This window comes from Barbatula barbatula, assembly GCF_947034865.1.
Source record: "Barbatula barbatula genome assembly, chromosome: 25".
NCBI lineage: Eukaryota > Metazoa > Chordata > Actinopteri > Cypriniformes > Nemacheilidae > Barbatula > Barbatula barbatula.
The window spans coordinates 11,077,240-11,091,393 of record NC_136788.1 but is presented as its reverse complement, the minus strand read 5'-3'; the positions used below and the strand labels follow the sequence as shown (position 1 = coordinate 11,091,393).

General features: G+C 37.8%; 2 protein-coding genes across 2 annotated transcripts; one reads left to right on the top strand and one right to left on the bottom strand.

Annotated features, from left to right (window-relative positions):
* Positions 1–62: 62 nt before the first annotated feature.
* Positions 63–9,444, bottom strand: efcab6 (EF-hand calcium binding domain 6; the record flags this gene model as incomplete). Its single annotated transcript, XM_079450911.1, has 30 exons — positions 63–706; positions 788–937; positions 1,014–1,198; positions 1,293–1,479; positions 1,562–1,762; positions 1,836–2,063; positions 2,169–2,366; positions 2,527–2,722; positions 2,828–2,983; positions 3,521–3,685; positions 3,801–3,919; positions 4,006–4,093; positions 4,172–4,398; positions 4,931–5,052; positions 5,150–5,264; positions 5,337–5,511; positions 5,626–5,742; positions 5,820–5,980; positions 6,629–6,802; positions 6,900–7,020; positions 7,176–7,259; positions 7,341–7,489; positions 7,595–7,713; positions 7,890–8,008; positions 8,206–8,342; positions 8,432–8,501; positions 8,625–8,704; positions 8,822–9,048; positions 9,122–9,268; positions 9,402–9,444. The coding sequence occupies 30 exons, from the start codon at positions 9,442–9,444 to the stop codon at positions 584–586; spliced, it is 4,383 nt and encodes a 1,460-aa protein (XP_079307037.1). The 3' UTR covers positions 63–583.
* A 587-nt stretch (positions 9,445–10,031) lies between these two features.
* samm50 (SAMM50 sorting and assembly machinery component) lies at positions 10,032–14,123 on the top strand. Its single transcript, XM_079449516.1, has 15 exons — positions 10,032–10,267; positions 10,657–10,767; positions 10,860–10,961; positions 11,087–11,174; positions 11,248–11,354; positions 11,521–11,651; positions 11,852–11,939; positions 12,124–12,252; positions 12,384–12,455; positions 12,553–12,639; positions 12,898–12,968; positions 13,062–13,129; positions 13,246–13,392; positions 13,523–13,664; positions 13,785–14,123. The coding sequence occupies exons 1-15, from the start codon at positions 10,247–10,249 to the stop codon at positions 13,828–13,830; spliced, it is 1,410 nt and encodes a 469-aa protein (XP_079305642.1). The 5' UTR covers positions 10,032–10,246; the 3' UTR covers positions 13,831–14,123.
* Positions 14,124–14,154: the final 31 nt, after the last annotated feature.

Genomic DNA, 14,154 nt, shown 5'->3' with positions numbered 1-14,154 from the left:
CTACAGAAAAACAACATCACTAGGTGAAGGGTGATTTTACAAAACACACTAAATATTTTTTTAAATGTTTCATAACTATCCCATTTAATAATGAAAAAAAAATTGAAACTTTCTCCTTGTAAATGCCTTTCATCAATTTATTGTTGGAAAATATTTGTATGTTTTGTAATACATTGTTACGGTATTTTATTTGTTCTTATACTTACTGCATGTAAACACAGATACATAAAAATAAAAGAAGTCCTGAATCTAAAATAACTTTATTGCCCGGTTTCACAGGCAAGGTTTAAGGCTAGTCCCAGATTAAAATAAATATTTGACCTGTTTTAACCAAATATCGCTAAACTTGCCCTGAAATATCTGAAAATATATCAGTGCCATTGTTTTGTCACAAGATGGACACCAGTAATGTTTTCTTCTAAGGTATTTTTATAAAACCGTCATAAATAACTTCATTCAACTAAGGCTTCGTCTTGGCTTAAGCTAAACCGTGTCTGTGATACCCGACCTAAGAGTTTATTACGAATACAAACATTTTGTGAAATATCCATAATAACAGCAAATGCAATATCCACAGCTATACTTATTTTAGGAAAATGCGTAGAAAATCATTGTAGGAAATCTTCCCTGCGATATTCTTGTCGAAAAAAGACGTAAAATGAAAAAACTCTTCCTCTGACAGATTCACACTGAACTGTCTCAGAACCTAAAATCCAACAACATTGCATGATTAATGTCAGGTCATTAACCTTAAGTGTAATATACAATACAAACAAGCTGCTTTTACCTTCCTGAAGTCCTGAAGAGAGATCTTTCCAGTGCGCTCTCTGTCAAAGGAGATGAATCTTTGCCTCATCTGCCTCCAGAATAGCTGTACGGGCTTAGAAATTCTCAGCATGGCTTCAGCACACTGGCCACTAAGTGGTCCAGGGCTCATCTGAAGGATAAAATCAGCGGATTTGAGAGAGATGATGTGTGAAAATACTTACAAATCTGTAGAAATCAAAACTTACGGGTGTCCTCGGTAGCTGCAGTTTGAGTCTATAGGTTGAGGTGTTGACCTGAGCACCAAACATGAGCACAAAGTGCCTCAGGAAGTCAGGGTACGAGAGACGTCCAGTGTTTTTGATGTCATATTTGACAGCCAGCTGCTCAAACTCAGTTGGACTCAGCTCAATGCGAAGGCTCTGGAGTATCTCTAAATAATTAACAATTTAACTTTTAAGCTACAATGCAAATTTTTACATTTTATGAAGAAAGGTGTTTGGCCTTTTTTGGCCACAAAAATGTACCCAAGAAGGTCCCCGCATCTATCTCCCCAGTCCTCTCGGTGTCCGCTTCCCTGCACCTCCTCTGGATGTGCCTCCAATATTCTTGGATTCTGGGGCGCACCTTCATCTCCACATCTTCACAGTTCAGCAGAGGCGTCTGCCTTCTGTGTGACGTGGAGGGCCTACTGAGCTTCTCCGGGCCTGATGACTAAAAACAGGGGTGAGATACAAATAACAATACTCCACCTGGACAAAGACAAAACAACATTTCCAAATGAAGTGATGCATACCGAAGAGTATCGGAATGTGCAGGGTGCTGTTTTTGGCCGTCGGAGGGATGCTGGTCTATCCAGCGATGGTCTTGCAGAACCTGGTAATGATCTACCAGCTTTTTCAATGCGTTTTTGTTCTCCACTGAACTTCTTCAGGAATTCTTGATATTTCAGATTTCCAAAGTTGTTAACTGGCAGCACTTTCCACAGGTTTTGAAACTGCCAAAATGTGAATGCATTTTAGGCCATATTGCATTAAAGACACAGTTTGAGTTTACTCAGAGATAATTACCTGATCGTCTGTTAGCCTCATGAAGTGGCGATCACAAATACTCTTAAAGTCCTCTTTTGAGATTGCCTTTATATTGGCGTAGTCAAGGTCCATCATCTCCCCCGTGATGGTGTGGAGACGGGCCGACACAACCTCTTGTATTCTCCTTAGAATGTCCTTGATCAGTAATGGGCGGGTCTGATTCGGAAAACGTATCTTCTGGATTTTCTTCAGCCATTCATCTGCTGTCTGTAAAAAATGTGTCATTTCAGGTTTGAAAGTGTCCAACAAACTAGTCTGAATAAAGCAATGAGCAGCAGTTTCTTTATTTCTGTGTTGAGCAGTGTTTCTGACCTCTTGTTTATGGAGGTTGAAGACTTCCAGAAATTCTCTCCAGTCAACCAAAATCTCCTCCCCTTCACTCAAACCCAGTTTGGACAGTAACTTTCTGAACTGCAAATCTGAGAGACGCACGCAGAAATGATTCAGTACTTGCCGAAACTCGACTTGAGGAAGCGTACCACTTCTATTTTGATCAAAGGCAGAGAAAGCCTACAAAATCAAAAGACAAGATGTAGCTTATTTTAACAACCTTTTACCAACACTAATATTATTGCTGTCGGATATAAACATATCCATATAAAAGAAAATCAGAAATTGAAAAAATATCACAAAAAAACAGGAATGATATAAAAAAGAATATGGTATTTACCTTGTAAAGAATGTCGGAGGAAGCAGTTACCGTCTCTTTAACCCGCTGTATGGCTCTTTCTGGGCTTAGCTCCTCTACATTCTCAACTCTTTCTGGAAAACCCAGATCTGCTGTCTCATTGGAGAATGGAAGTCCAGCTATGTGCTTCAGAAAATCAAGATATGGCAGCGTCTTGTGACTGGTGTCAAACCCAAGACTGAAGAATTGAAGAGAAAATGGGGAAGAGAGAAAACATTTGTAAAAAAGTCACTTCATGAGAAGCTATGTTTTGTAAGGATGTAATTCTATGGGGTGGGATTACAGGTTCAGTAGATCTTTGAGCTGTGTTTCCTTTAACTGAAAGCCATTTCTGTGTAGTAGTGACAGCAGGTCCCTTATGGTCACATGACCATCTCTGTTTTTATCCAGGACCACAAGGCTGTCACTAACCTTCTCAAAGTCACTTTTGATCCACTTCCTACATAAAACAGTAAGAATCTTCTTATGTTACATGTATATTAAAGAGACAGTTTACTCAAAAATGTTAATTCTGTCACCATTTATTCATCCTCAAGTTGTTCCAAATCTGTACATTTCTTTGTTCTGATGAACACAAAAGAAGATATTTGAAGAATGTCAGTAACCAAACAGTTCTTGGCTACCATTCACAACCATAGTAGAAATAACGATTGTTGTCAAAAGTGCCCCAAAACTGCTTGCTTTCTACATTCTTCAAAATACCTGTATCTTTTTTTTGTGTTCAACAGAACAAAGATATTTATAAAGCAATTTTTCCTACTGTGGTAGTAAATGGTGACCAAGAGCTGTTTGGTTACAAGCATTCTTCCAAATATCTTTCAAACAGAGCCCTGAATAAAGACATTTATTCAGATTTGGAACAACTTGAGGGTGAGTAGAGGACAGAATTTTCATTTTTGGATGAACTGTTTCTATGACATAAATGATTCAAAGTAAAACAGTGTAAATTAAATCAAAGTAATCTCACAAGTCTCACCTGAGGTTCTGCAGCGTGACTTCTGTGTCAGGTGATGTTATGGAAACTACCTTATCTGTGGGCTGTTCCTGGGAAGTGTCTGACTGACAATCTTCATCTGGTTGGACTTTGAGCTTTCTTAGAAACTCTTCTTGAGTAAGAAAGCCTTTTCCCTCCTCATCATACCTGTAGTGTGGTTTCTAGTGTTATTCTACATGCCTGATTCAACATCAGCTATTAAAAGCATTTAGTAAACTCCAGACATGCTTGAGAGAGACGTTATTGAAATCCAGTCTCTTACCTGCTCCATAGTTTATCAAACTCATCTGGTGTGATGGGCAAACAGTATTTAAAAAGAAGTTGTTTCAGATCATTCCTGGTCGTGAGTCTTTCACCATCTTCACCCGGATGACCAAAGAGCTGGTGATATAATTGTACAGTATGTGGTTAGATTTACTTCTGTTAAACTGTTTTTTTTTCAGAGAGCAGGAGTGAATGATAATTACCCTAGAGAAATCTACAGATCCTTTATGTGCAATGGCTGCCAGGTGGTTGTGTACTTGGTTACGTGCATTTCCAAGCCACCCATCACGTCTGAAAATCCATAAATCAGTCATCAAAATGCTGAACTTTTGTCTTTACATAAAAAAACTAGTGGAAGTTAATTCTTACAAGATGTTGTGTTGATGTGGTCTCATCTTGCCGCCAGACTGGACTTTGTTGCAGAACTCGGCGTAGTTAAGTGTGGCGCCAGGTGTGAGGCCTAACAGGTCGAGCAATCTCTGATACTCACTTTGTATGGTTACGAACATCACGCTGTCAAACAGAGCCCTGAAGTCATTCCGATTCACTAAGCCATCTCGGTTGTTATCCATAAGTCGAAAAGCAGTCAGAACATCCTGAATCCAAAATTGTTTGAAAAACAATCATTATTTTTGTAGTTTAGTTTTGTGACGCTGTTAACACATTGATGTTCATGTTTAACAAACGTCTATTGTGAAATATTTTGGCGTGAACCATTCTTTTAAAGGGATACTGTCATCATTTACTCACCTTCGAGTTGTTCTAAATCTGTCAAATGTCTTTGTTCTGATGAACACAGAGAAATATATTTGGAAGAATGCTTATAACAAGACATATTTTGCCCCCCAGCGACTACGGTAATAGGTAAAAATGCAATGGTAGTCAAAAGTGCCCCAGAACTGTTGGCTGTCCTACATTCTTGTGTGTTCAACACAACAAAAATACGAATAAAGTAATTTGGCAAGATCAAACAACAGATGGCAAGATCTGTTTGGTTATAAGCTTCCAAATATCTTTCTATTCGTTCATCAGAACAAGGAAATGTATAGAGATTTGGAACAACTCGAAGGTAAATAAATGATGACAGAATATTATTTACACTGTAAAAGTGCTGAGTTGTTTTCATACCCCATGGTGTTCCTTGATTTTCTTCTTAAGTTGACTGAAACAATCTTCAGCAGATAAAATGTTGGTAACTTCTACATCATCTATCTGTCTATCTGGATCTTCGTATCTTTCTGATGTTGTTTCTGCATCGAAGAGAATCCAGATACATCATGTGTTTCCAGTTTGTGGCAGTGTTTGAATTCAGACAACAGATTTAGTGTTCTGAAGACAATATCTGACCTTCATAGCTGGTCATAAAATCAGCCACAGAAATCTGTCCACAGTTAAAGCCTAGAGACTCGATGAGCATCTGAAACTGAGGCCCTTCCAAGAAGATTCCACAGTCGTCCAGAATCTAAAAGTATGTAAATAATCTCAAAGAGAAAAATGAACAAAATCATTTTTGAATTTCAGAATGAGAACCTACTTTACAGAAATCTCTGAGAGAGAGCACTGCTGCTGAGCTTTTCCCGGTGGACATCAGACAGTCCTGAAGGGTCAATCCTCGTCTCTGAAGCCTGTCTTTTAGTTTTCTCAAAACAACGTCCTGGACTGCTTGTGTTTTCATGTTTAAGATTTGAGCCTTGTGCGCCTGATCTGCACTGTATACCCAAAATCATGCATCACATAGGACATAATTTCATCATGCTAACAAAATATGATTTTAATAGATGACGTGTAAGAAGCCTTGTTTGTTTTGTATATTATTTACAAACCTTTCAACTTTACAGAGACTCGTGTTGGGGCTGTTTGCTCTCCATTCTGGAATCCCTAAGTTCTTTAAGAACAACTTGTAGTTCACACCTCCAGCCTCCAAACATGGTTCACAGAGCCTTTGAGAGCAAACATGAAAAAGTTAGCCATTATTAGGTTCCCGAGGCTTCACTGAGGCAAGAGATAGGAAACTCACTTGCTGAAGTGTTGTTCAGAGAGCGGTAGTCCATATTCTTGGATCAGTCTCCTCAACTCTTCCGGAGGAATGTTGTCACTCTGGTTTTGGGTCACGATGGCGATAGATTCAATCAGCATGTTACAATTCTCAGCAAGCTTCTCCTTCAGAATTTCTTCTACCTTTAGAAGGACACAAGCCATTTACATATTATAACTACTAGTATAGTATAAGTAAGCTAGTTCAAAATAAAAATGATTTACTCATTTATTCATTGACAGTCATTCAAAACATCTTTGTAACAAGTTCAATAAAGGGAAGGAAGGAGGCGGGATCCGGCAAACGAAAAATACTTTTAATTAAATAAACAAACAAACAAACAATAAAACACGACATAAAGTCCAGGCCTGGTCCTCTCTCACTGACGGTCCGGTCGCTCGTCCTCTTATGCTCCCAATCTCCTCCTTGATTCGAGACCGGTGCGCGTACAGCTGACCCTTGTTATCACTCACTCACCGGCCTCGAATCCCGGCTCTCGTCCCGCCTACCTCACTACAATCGTCTTTTGTTTTCAACAGAAAAAAGTAATATACAGCTTTTGATTGAAAAATGTACCGTATTGATTACTATGCAGGTAACTTACTGTATTTTGAGTTGGTGTGGAAGTGTTTAATGGCGCTGAGCTCTTTTCATTGGGTTTTGGTGTATGCTGGAATGACAAAATATTAATTTCTCTAGCAGGTGATGTAAATATTAAGCAATGTTCTGTATACAGAATGTTGGTTTTGTAAAATTGTGATAAGGTGAAAAAAACCTTACAAATGTTATACCATGTTTGGCCTTTGCTGATGTTGGAAGTTCAGGAATTGCTGGTAATTGAAAACATCCTCATGTTCTGCATCCATGTGGTCCGCAAGAACTTGAAATTGGTCATCTGTGACATTGATGCTGACGTTCTTCAAAGCCCAACGGAGTTCATCCCTACTGATGAAACCTGTTCTGTTCTGAAAATATTTAAACAGAAACAAAACAAACAATTGTTCAGTTTTTCATAATCTCAATATTTCAAATGTACTGTATATGGGGATTAGGGAGACTTACTTTGTCAACTTTCAGAAATGTTTCCATCAAACTGTTCTGATTATCAAGTATTTGTTGATGCAGTCTTGGTTCAATGGCTTGAATGCTGTGCACATTTGCATTTTCTGGAGTTGAATCTTTCCTGATCGAGACATACACAAATGCCATACACTTACCACCACAATTACAGCTAAAGAACAATATATATTTTTACAAGACAGTACTCGTGTATATTAAAGCATTGTGTTAAAAAGGTTGATTCAAAGAAAACAAACAAAAACGTTATGGCTGACTTACTGTGTTGCTGTAGTTGGCTTGTCATCTTTGAACAACCCAAGAAACCATCTCCATTTCAGAGGTTCTGTGGTGCTCACGCCAAATCTGTGAAGATAAATTAGCACTGTATTAATCTGTAAACTGCATTCAAGCAAGTACTTACATAACTTGTTTTGCTCTCAGTACCTGTTCAATAAACCACTAAATGTGCTGTCATCCATAGGGAAGAAAAAATTACTGAAGATAGACCTGAGATCCTCAAGAGATACAAGCCCACTGTCTGTGAGGTCAAACGCTTGCAAAGCTTTTTCAACAAGGTTGTGATTTGTCTTCATCTGTAAAATTCCAGTCAGAATAAATATTACAGATTTTAATGTGATGCTTATACTGTATAAATCAGGTAAAACAAATGCATTCTGCAAAAACATCTTTATACTTACTTTGCTCAAAAACTTGGTCTGAATTTCATCCAAGGTGTGTTTGGGCTTGCCTGAAAATGGTCTTAAACTAGTTTTACTCTTTGGTCTTGTAGTCGGACTGACCGCATCCCAGTTCAGTGCTGCAAAGGAATCAATCTTTTTTTACTAATATAACCCTTATAATGAGCCAAAAGTAAGTGAGTACCTTTCTTCATCATTAATCTCAGTTTTAATTAGGTAAAGGTTATAGGTTTCATTCCCACAGAATATAGAGTGCAAACAAATGCATTAGAAATAGCAAGCTGTATAACTATACCCAGTTTTATAGAATCTGGTGCAATCTTTCTATAGTTTTCACAATCAACACCAAGCTTTTCAAGGAACTCCTTGTAATATATTGTGTCAGTATTGTTGGGGCTGTAGTATGACCATAATCTAAAGGAAAGAGACACATTTCCGATTTTGGGAAAATGCAACATTTTATAAAGCATTGTTATATTTAACTATTTAAATAAATGCAAAATTGTAATATAGTTCAATTAAACATTCATAAGAATATAATTAGTAATAGCCTTACAAATGAAAGATCAAAACTACATAAATGAAGTTGAAACTTTATTTAAGGTTGGAACCTGTGGAATTCCTGTTGACTCATGGGAAAGGAGTAACCCTCTAACACTTTACGTAGCTCATGTTGCTGTATCTGGCCATCACAGTTGTAGTCAAACAGACGAAAAGCCCTGGTGATGTTTTTCAAATTGTCACCAATCTGAGACGATAAAAAACATGGCATGGCATGACCATGGGCACTAAAGTAAACAAGTTATAAGTAAATAGTCAAATAAATGTATGCCACACCTTCTCTTTCAAATGGCACTGCAGATCTCCAAGCGACAAGTTTCTGTAACATGCACTCATATGTGGAATTCTGTAAAGAAATATTTTGCCACAATTCTTCAAATAGACCTGCTATCTTAATACATTTTTAGCTATTAGATATAAAAATAAAAATGATTAATATTACAATGAAAGTCTTAATAGCATTACATACCTGGCCATGGAAGATGAGACCTTGCAGTATTTTCGAAGAAACTCCATGTAGGGAATTGTACCATTTGCTCTTATTTCAAGCTAATTAAATTTTTATGGATTTTAAAACAATTTATAGAACAAAATTATGTAGTATGTAAAATCGTTGTCTTAGTAGTACAATATAACAAAATAAGGTTTTATTCTAGTCTCACATACCTTTGCCAAAGTCAACAGTCCCTCAAACTGAGACTCGGTTAGCGGAACAAGAAACCCCTCAATTACACGTCTGAATTCCCCTTTGGTGACAATCTTGTTGCCATCCTGGTCAAGAGCTTCAAAAGCGGCCTTCAGGTCATCTTTCTTGTCCTTGACTTTCTCAGACAGAAGATCTTCAATATCCACCAAAGAAAGATTTTCATCTGCCACTGACTGCACAGAGGATGCTGTGAAAAATAGATTTCCACATCAATGCTTTTCTATCACTACCAAGACAATGCATCACAGCAAAGGCCATACCAGAGTCAGATTTCAGAGAGTTCCTTCTTGATAAATCTCTAGTGGTTGACCGAGAGGCACTTTTAGCCCTAGGGATGATTTCAAGTCCTTGTGTTGTAGGCCTCAGATCCATACGGGCTGAGCTTGTAAGTGCCTGTGCTGACCTCACTGATGGCACCTATGAATTAAGAAAAATTATAGTTTAAATCAATTATCTACATTTGAATGTACAAAACGTCTTTTCTGGCAGTGAAAGTCATTATTCACTTATGAAATATAATGTATTGGTAAAACGTTATACTAACCTTACTAACCCAGCTTTCCACAGCTGACCTCGGACGCATCTTAAATTATTAAACACGGTAGGAATCGCTGTTGATGACGGACTAAAGTGCCTAAAGTCGACAAGTGCGCGATAAAACACATCCAGCCAAAGACGCTTCTCTGTTGCTATGGAGACGGTCTGGCTATTGTATGTCAATCAGGAGATGAGCCCGCCTGCTGGAATGCGTACACAACGCACGCACACGTCATCTGTAAGGTTAGCACGTGCCATGGCGATCAGAAAATTAAACTCTCAAACCAAAAATTGGTTTATAAACTCGAATCTTATTAGTCTGGTTTGACCTAAAATATAGATTTGGTACCCCTTCGTAAGCCCTAATTGTGAGAGAAATTACATGACCCCCTTCAGAAAATTGGCTTAAGTTTGGAAGCACAATTTGATTGTTGCCTTGCCAACAATAACAAATAAAAAACAATCGCCAACTACTACAAGGACGCTCGAAAGATATCCATTTTATTTATATAATAGTGTTTACATATCTGTGGAATCTAACAGATTTTCATATATAACAAAGACGCATTTGCGCACAAAATACTAAATGTAGACATTTATCTCTCCTGAAAAAGAACCAAGTAACGTCAATGCGGGAAAACGTGTGACGAAATTGTCACGACGTCCTACTCGGCCAATCATCGTTTAGTTGGGCGTGACTACCACGTGGGCGTGGTTTCCAAGTGTCATGGCAGCCACCACGACCGCTTTGTAGTGTGCCAGACCGAAGCCGTGAATATTTCCTCACATAGGTTGAATTGTATTATTTTTGATACTGGGGACATTTGATTGTATAAAGCATTTGAAACATGGGCACTGTGCATGCCAGGGTAAGTGTTTCTTTCCCGTAAGGTCGTCGTTTGAGCCTGAGCAATGACCTCTGAAAAGAATCTTTGAATGACAGGCCGAGATCAGTTTGACGTTTAGTATAAAACGTTGATCCAGTTGTCTAAATGATTAATTATCAGTCACGAAAAGAAATAACATTTGCACGTAACCAATTCAAGAATCTCCATTTTAACTTTAAGCTAACTTCAAACAGACTTAAATGGGAACTTAAAACTCGAATGTATATCTAATATATGTTGACATAGCTCATTGTAATAGTCTCTTTGTATATAAAGACAACACTAACCACAGGTCGAAATTTGTTTGTTTAATTGAAAGATAATAATCTTAGTATGCCATGCTAATTGTTAGAGCATATGTGTTGACCCAGAGTATGGACCCTCTGCCTATGCAAGGACCTGAACTGGGAGTTCAGGCGGATGACATAGACCTAGGAGAACCAGATCGCGAGGAGAAACAGGAAGTTCTTGAAAATAAAGATGTAAGATTTGGTATATCTCTAATGCTTTTACATACATTTTTGCTTTGTTTTTGAAGTCATGCTATTGTTTCATATGCATTTCCTTTGTTTAGGTCGTAGTACAGAGAGTACACATTGATGGTCTTGGAAGAACAAAGGAAGACGTTTTAACGTATGAAATTGCAGATGTTTTTCGAGCCAAAAGCCTGATTGATGTGAGTATTTCACGTTTGCTTTTATTTAATTTACATACTTAACAAGTAACAATGGAATTAAAATGGCTCAGTAGTGGATTGTAATCATTTGAACAGATCTGTGTGTTAAAATGATTTCATTACAGGTAATGAAAAAGTCCCATGAGGCCAGACAGAAGCTTCTGCGTCTGGGGATATTCAGACAAGTTGAAGTTGTCATAGACACAGCTGAAGGTGATTATGCAAACCAAATAGCTTGTATGTAACCAGATATAAATCAAAATAAGATTGTGTGCACAATATTTAGGTGCTGATGCGGTACCTAATGGACTGGATGTGACGTTTGAGGTGAAGGAGATGAGAAGAATGACAGGAAGTTACAACACAATGGTTGGGAACAACGAGGGAAGCATGGTGAGCTACTGCCAGTTTCTTATAAAACATATTTTACTTTTTACAATATATTTTACTGCTTAGAGTTAAAAAACAAACATCTCCTGAGTAGATGGGCCATGTTGCTACAATGAGAAACACATAATTTGCAGAATATCGAAATGTTGAGGTATGATTTGTTTCTCAGGTGCTGGGTCTGAAATTGCCCAATGTTTTGGGTCGGGCAGAAAAGATGACCTTCCAGTTCTCTTATGGCACGAAGGAAACGTCATACGGCCTATCATTCTTCAAGCCACAACCCGGACACTTTGAACGGAAGTATGTATATACATTAACTGCGAATTAAAGTCCCCATGAAATATAAATAGTAACCATATGTACATCTATGTCAAGACAGGAAAGTAAAATGTTTTTTCTTTTTGTCATGTTTATCATCTTTCAGTAGTTGTTTATTTATATAAGCATATATCTAGAACACAGTTCTGTGTTTGCTATTAAGACTTTCCTTATTGTTTTAGCTTCTCCATCAACTTGTACAAAGTCACGGGACAGTTCCCATGGAGCTCGGTCAGAGAGACTGACAAAGGAATCTCAACAGAAATCAGCGTGAGTTCTTTCTGCTTGATTATGTTCTACAGTGGTTTTGTTTTCTTATCAACTACACTAGTGTTATTTTATATAGTGCATGACCTTATTTAGCAAAATAAGGCTGTAATATATGAAGACAAAGCTATGAGCAATAAGTTGCATAGCATCTTACAAATGTTTTTGAATATTGTTTAATTTATAGTTCCCTATCTGGAGGACAAACCACACCCTGAAGTGGGAGGGTGTTTGGAGAGAATTGGGTTGTTTGGCCCGTACTGCATCCTTTGCTGTCAGGGAGGAAAGTGGCCATTCTCTGAAGTCCTCTCTATCGGTATGTGTCCTCTTTTCACTCCAAATCTCGTATTTTCAATTTTTTTTAACATTTGCATACTATATGTGCAATATACGGTCATTGATTGTACATGTACATCATATTTAATTTTTAATATGTTTTCTTGACAGCATGCAATGGTCATTGACACACGCAATTCTTCCATCCTTCCAAGGAAAGGTGCCTTACTAAAGATCAACCAGGTCTGGTCATGCATCAGCAGATTACACACATTTACATGTTTTAAAACAACATACAACAAACTTTTATTATTTAACTCAAGTTTTTATGGGGTGTCAGGAACTGGCAGGTTACACTGGGGGAGATGTCACTTTCTTGAAGGAAGACTTTGAGATTCAACTCAACAAGACACTCTTCTGGGACTCGGTAAGATTCTTTGGAAAAACCTTACCTGCGTTAACATTTTAGTTTTGAGCTTTTTGGCTTTCTTTTTCATTAAATTATGGGTGGGCTATACTATCAGGACATGACAGCCTCTTGCATTACAACTTCAACCAAAATACACGCTATAATTTGTCACAATATTAAATGCTTACGAAACTGATTGGGTATTTGCATTTAATCACAGAAAATGCTTTGAAATGCTAATAAACTATAATTATTTTGTGTTTGTGGCTAGTGTAGGTGCTCTCTGCTTCACTGTGGGGTGGTATGCTGCTGCCCCTTGGAGAAAAGTCCTCCAGTATTGCTGATAGGTAGGTATATTTCTTCCTTCGTTGTAGATAATACAAAAAAGTAAGAAAATTATTACTTCGAAACGCATCTAACTGTTTTTGAATTGTATGTAGGTTTTATTTGGGTGGTCCCACTAGTGTGAGGGGCTTTAGTATGTACAGCATTGGTCCTCAGAGTGAAGGTTTGTGTTAAAATATTTTTCTCCTAAACATTACTATTTTGATTTTGAAATTAACTGATCTTTAAATGGTTAAAATCTCACAAAGCTCTGTGACTGATTTTTCACTTTGTCGGTAGGTGATTACCTTGGTGGGGAAGCATATTGGGCTGGAGGGCTTCATCTGTACACCCCTCTCCCATTCAGACCAGGCAGAGGCGGCTTTGGAGACCTCTTCAGGACGCATTTCTTCCTTAACGCCGGAAATTTGTGTAACCTTAACTATGGTGAGATCCACAGCTTCAATGTCTGAAATTTTAACTATATCACATGCGTCCCTTTTCTTATTTTTTGAAATATGTTTGTGGCAAAGTCACATATTTACTTTCTATATATTTTTTTCCCTTTATCCACCAGGGGAAGGGCCCAGAGCACACCTGAGCAAACTGGCGGAGTGTATTCGCTGGTCATATGGAGCGGGCATTGTGTTGCGTCTGGGGAACATTGCTCGATTAGAGCTCAACTATTGCATTCCCATGGGCGTCCAGAGTGGAGACAGGTATTCAGTCACCAACAATTGTGTTGGATGTTTTTTGATATTTAGTAATGGTACTTTTATTCTCGATTATAATACAACAGTATTGTGATGATGTAATGTATAACATGTATTGTTTCACAGGATATGTGATGGTGTGCAGTTTGGGGCTGGAATCCGGTTCCTGTAATATTCTTTTTACACAAATTCCGAACAAATAAGGATTTCTTTCTTTTTGCACCTGTGACAACGGATGTGTGTACAATTCCTTTTTAAGCTGCAATGCATGTTACCTAAATATCTGATGTTGGCCAATATAGCTTGAAGAAACCGGTATACAGCTTAAAGAAAACAATTGTTATAAATCATTTTGAAGTTATAGGTACTTCACTGGGGAGTATATCGGACACCAGGGGTCTTATTACATATATTTATTCATCTGAACAGTCAGTGTTCAATAAATAATGTTTTTGTCCTTTTGCATGTCTTTGTGTGTTTTTTAGGGCTGGCAATC

Excerpts from the sequence above, each read along its gene's own strand:
- samm50 (XM_079449516.1), top strand. The coding sequence starts at position 10,247 with ATGGGCACTGTGCATGCCAGG. Across the intron at positions 10,768-10,859 it reads AAGTTCTTGAAAATAAAGAT|GTCGTAGTACAGAGAGTACA; the intron begins GTAAGATTTGGT and ends TCCTTTGTTTAG. Across the intron at positions 12,253-12,383 it reads CTCTGAAGTCCTCTCTATCG|CATGCAATGGTCATTGACAC; the intron begins GTATGTGTCCTC and ends TTTTCTTGACAG.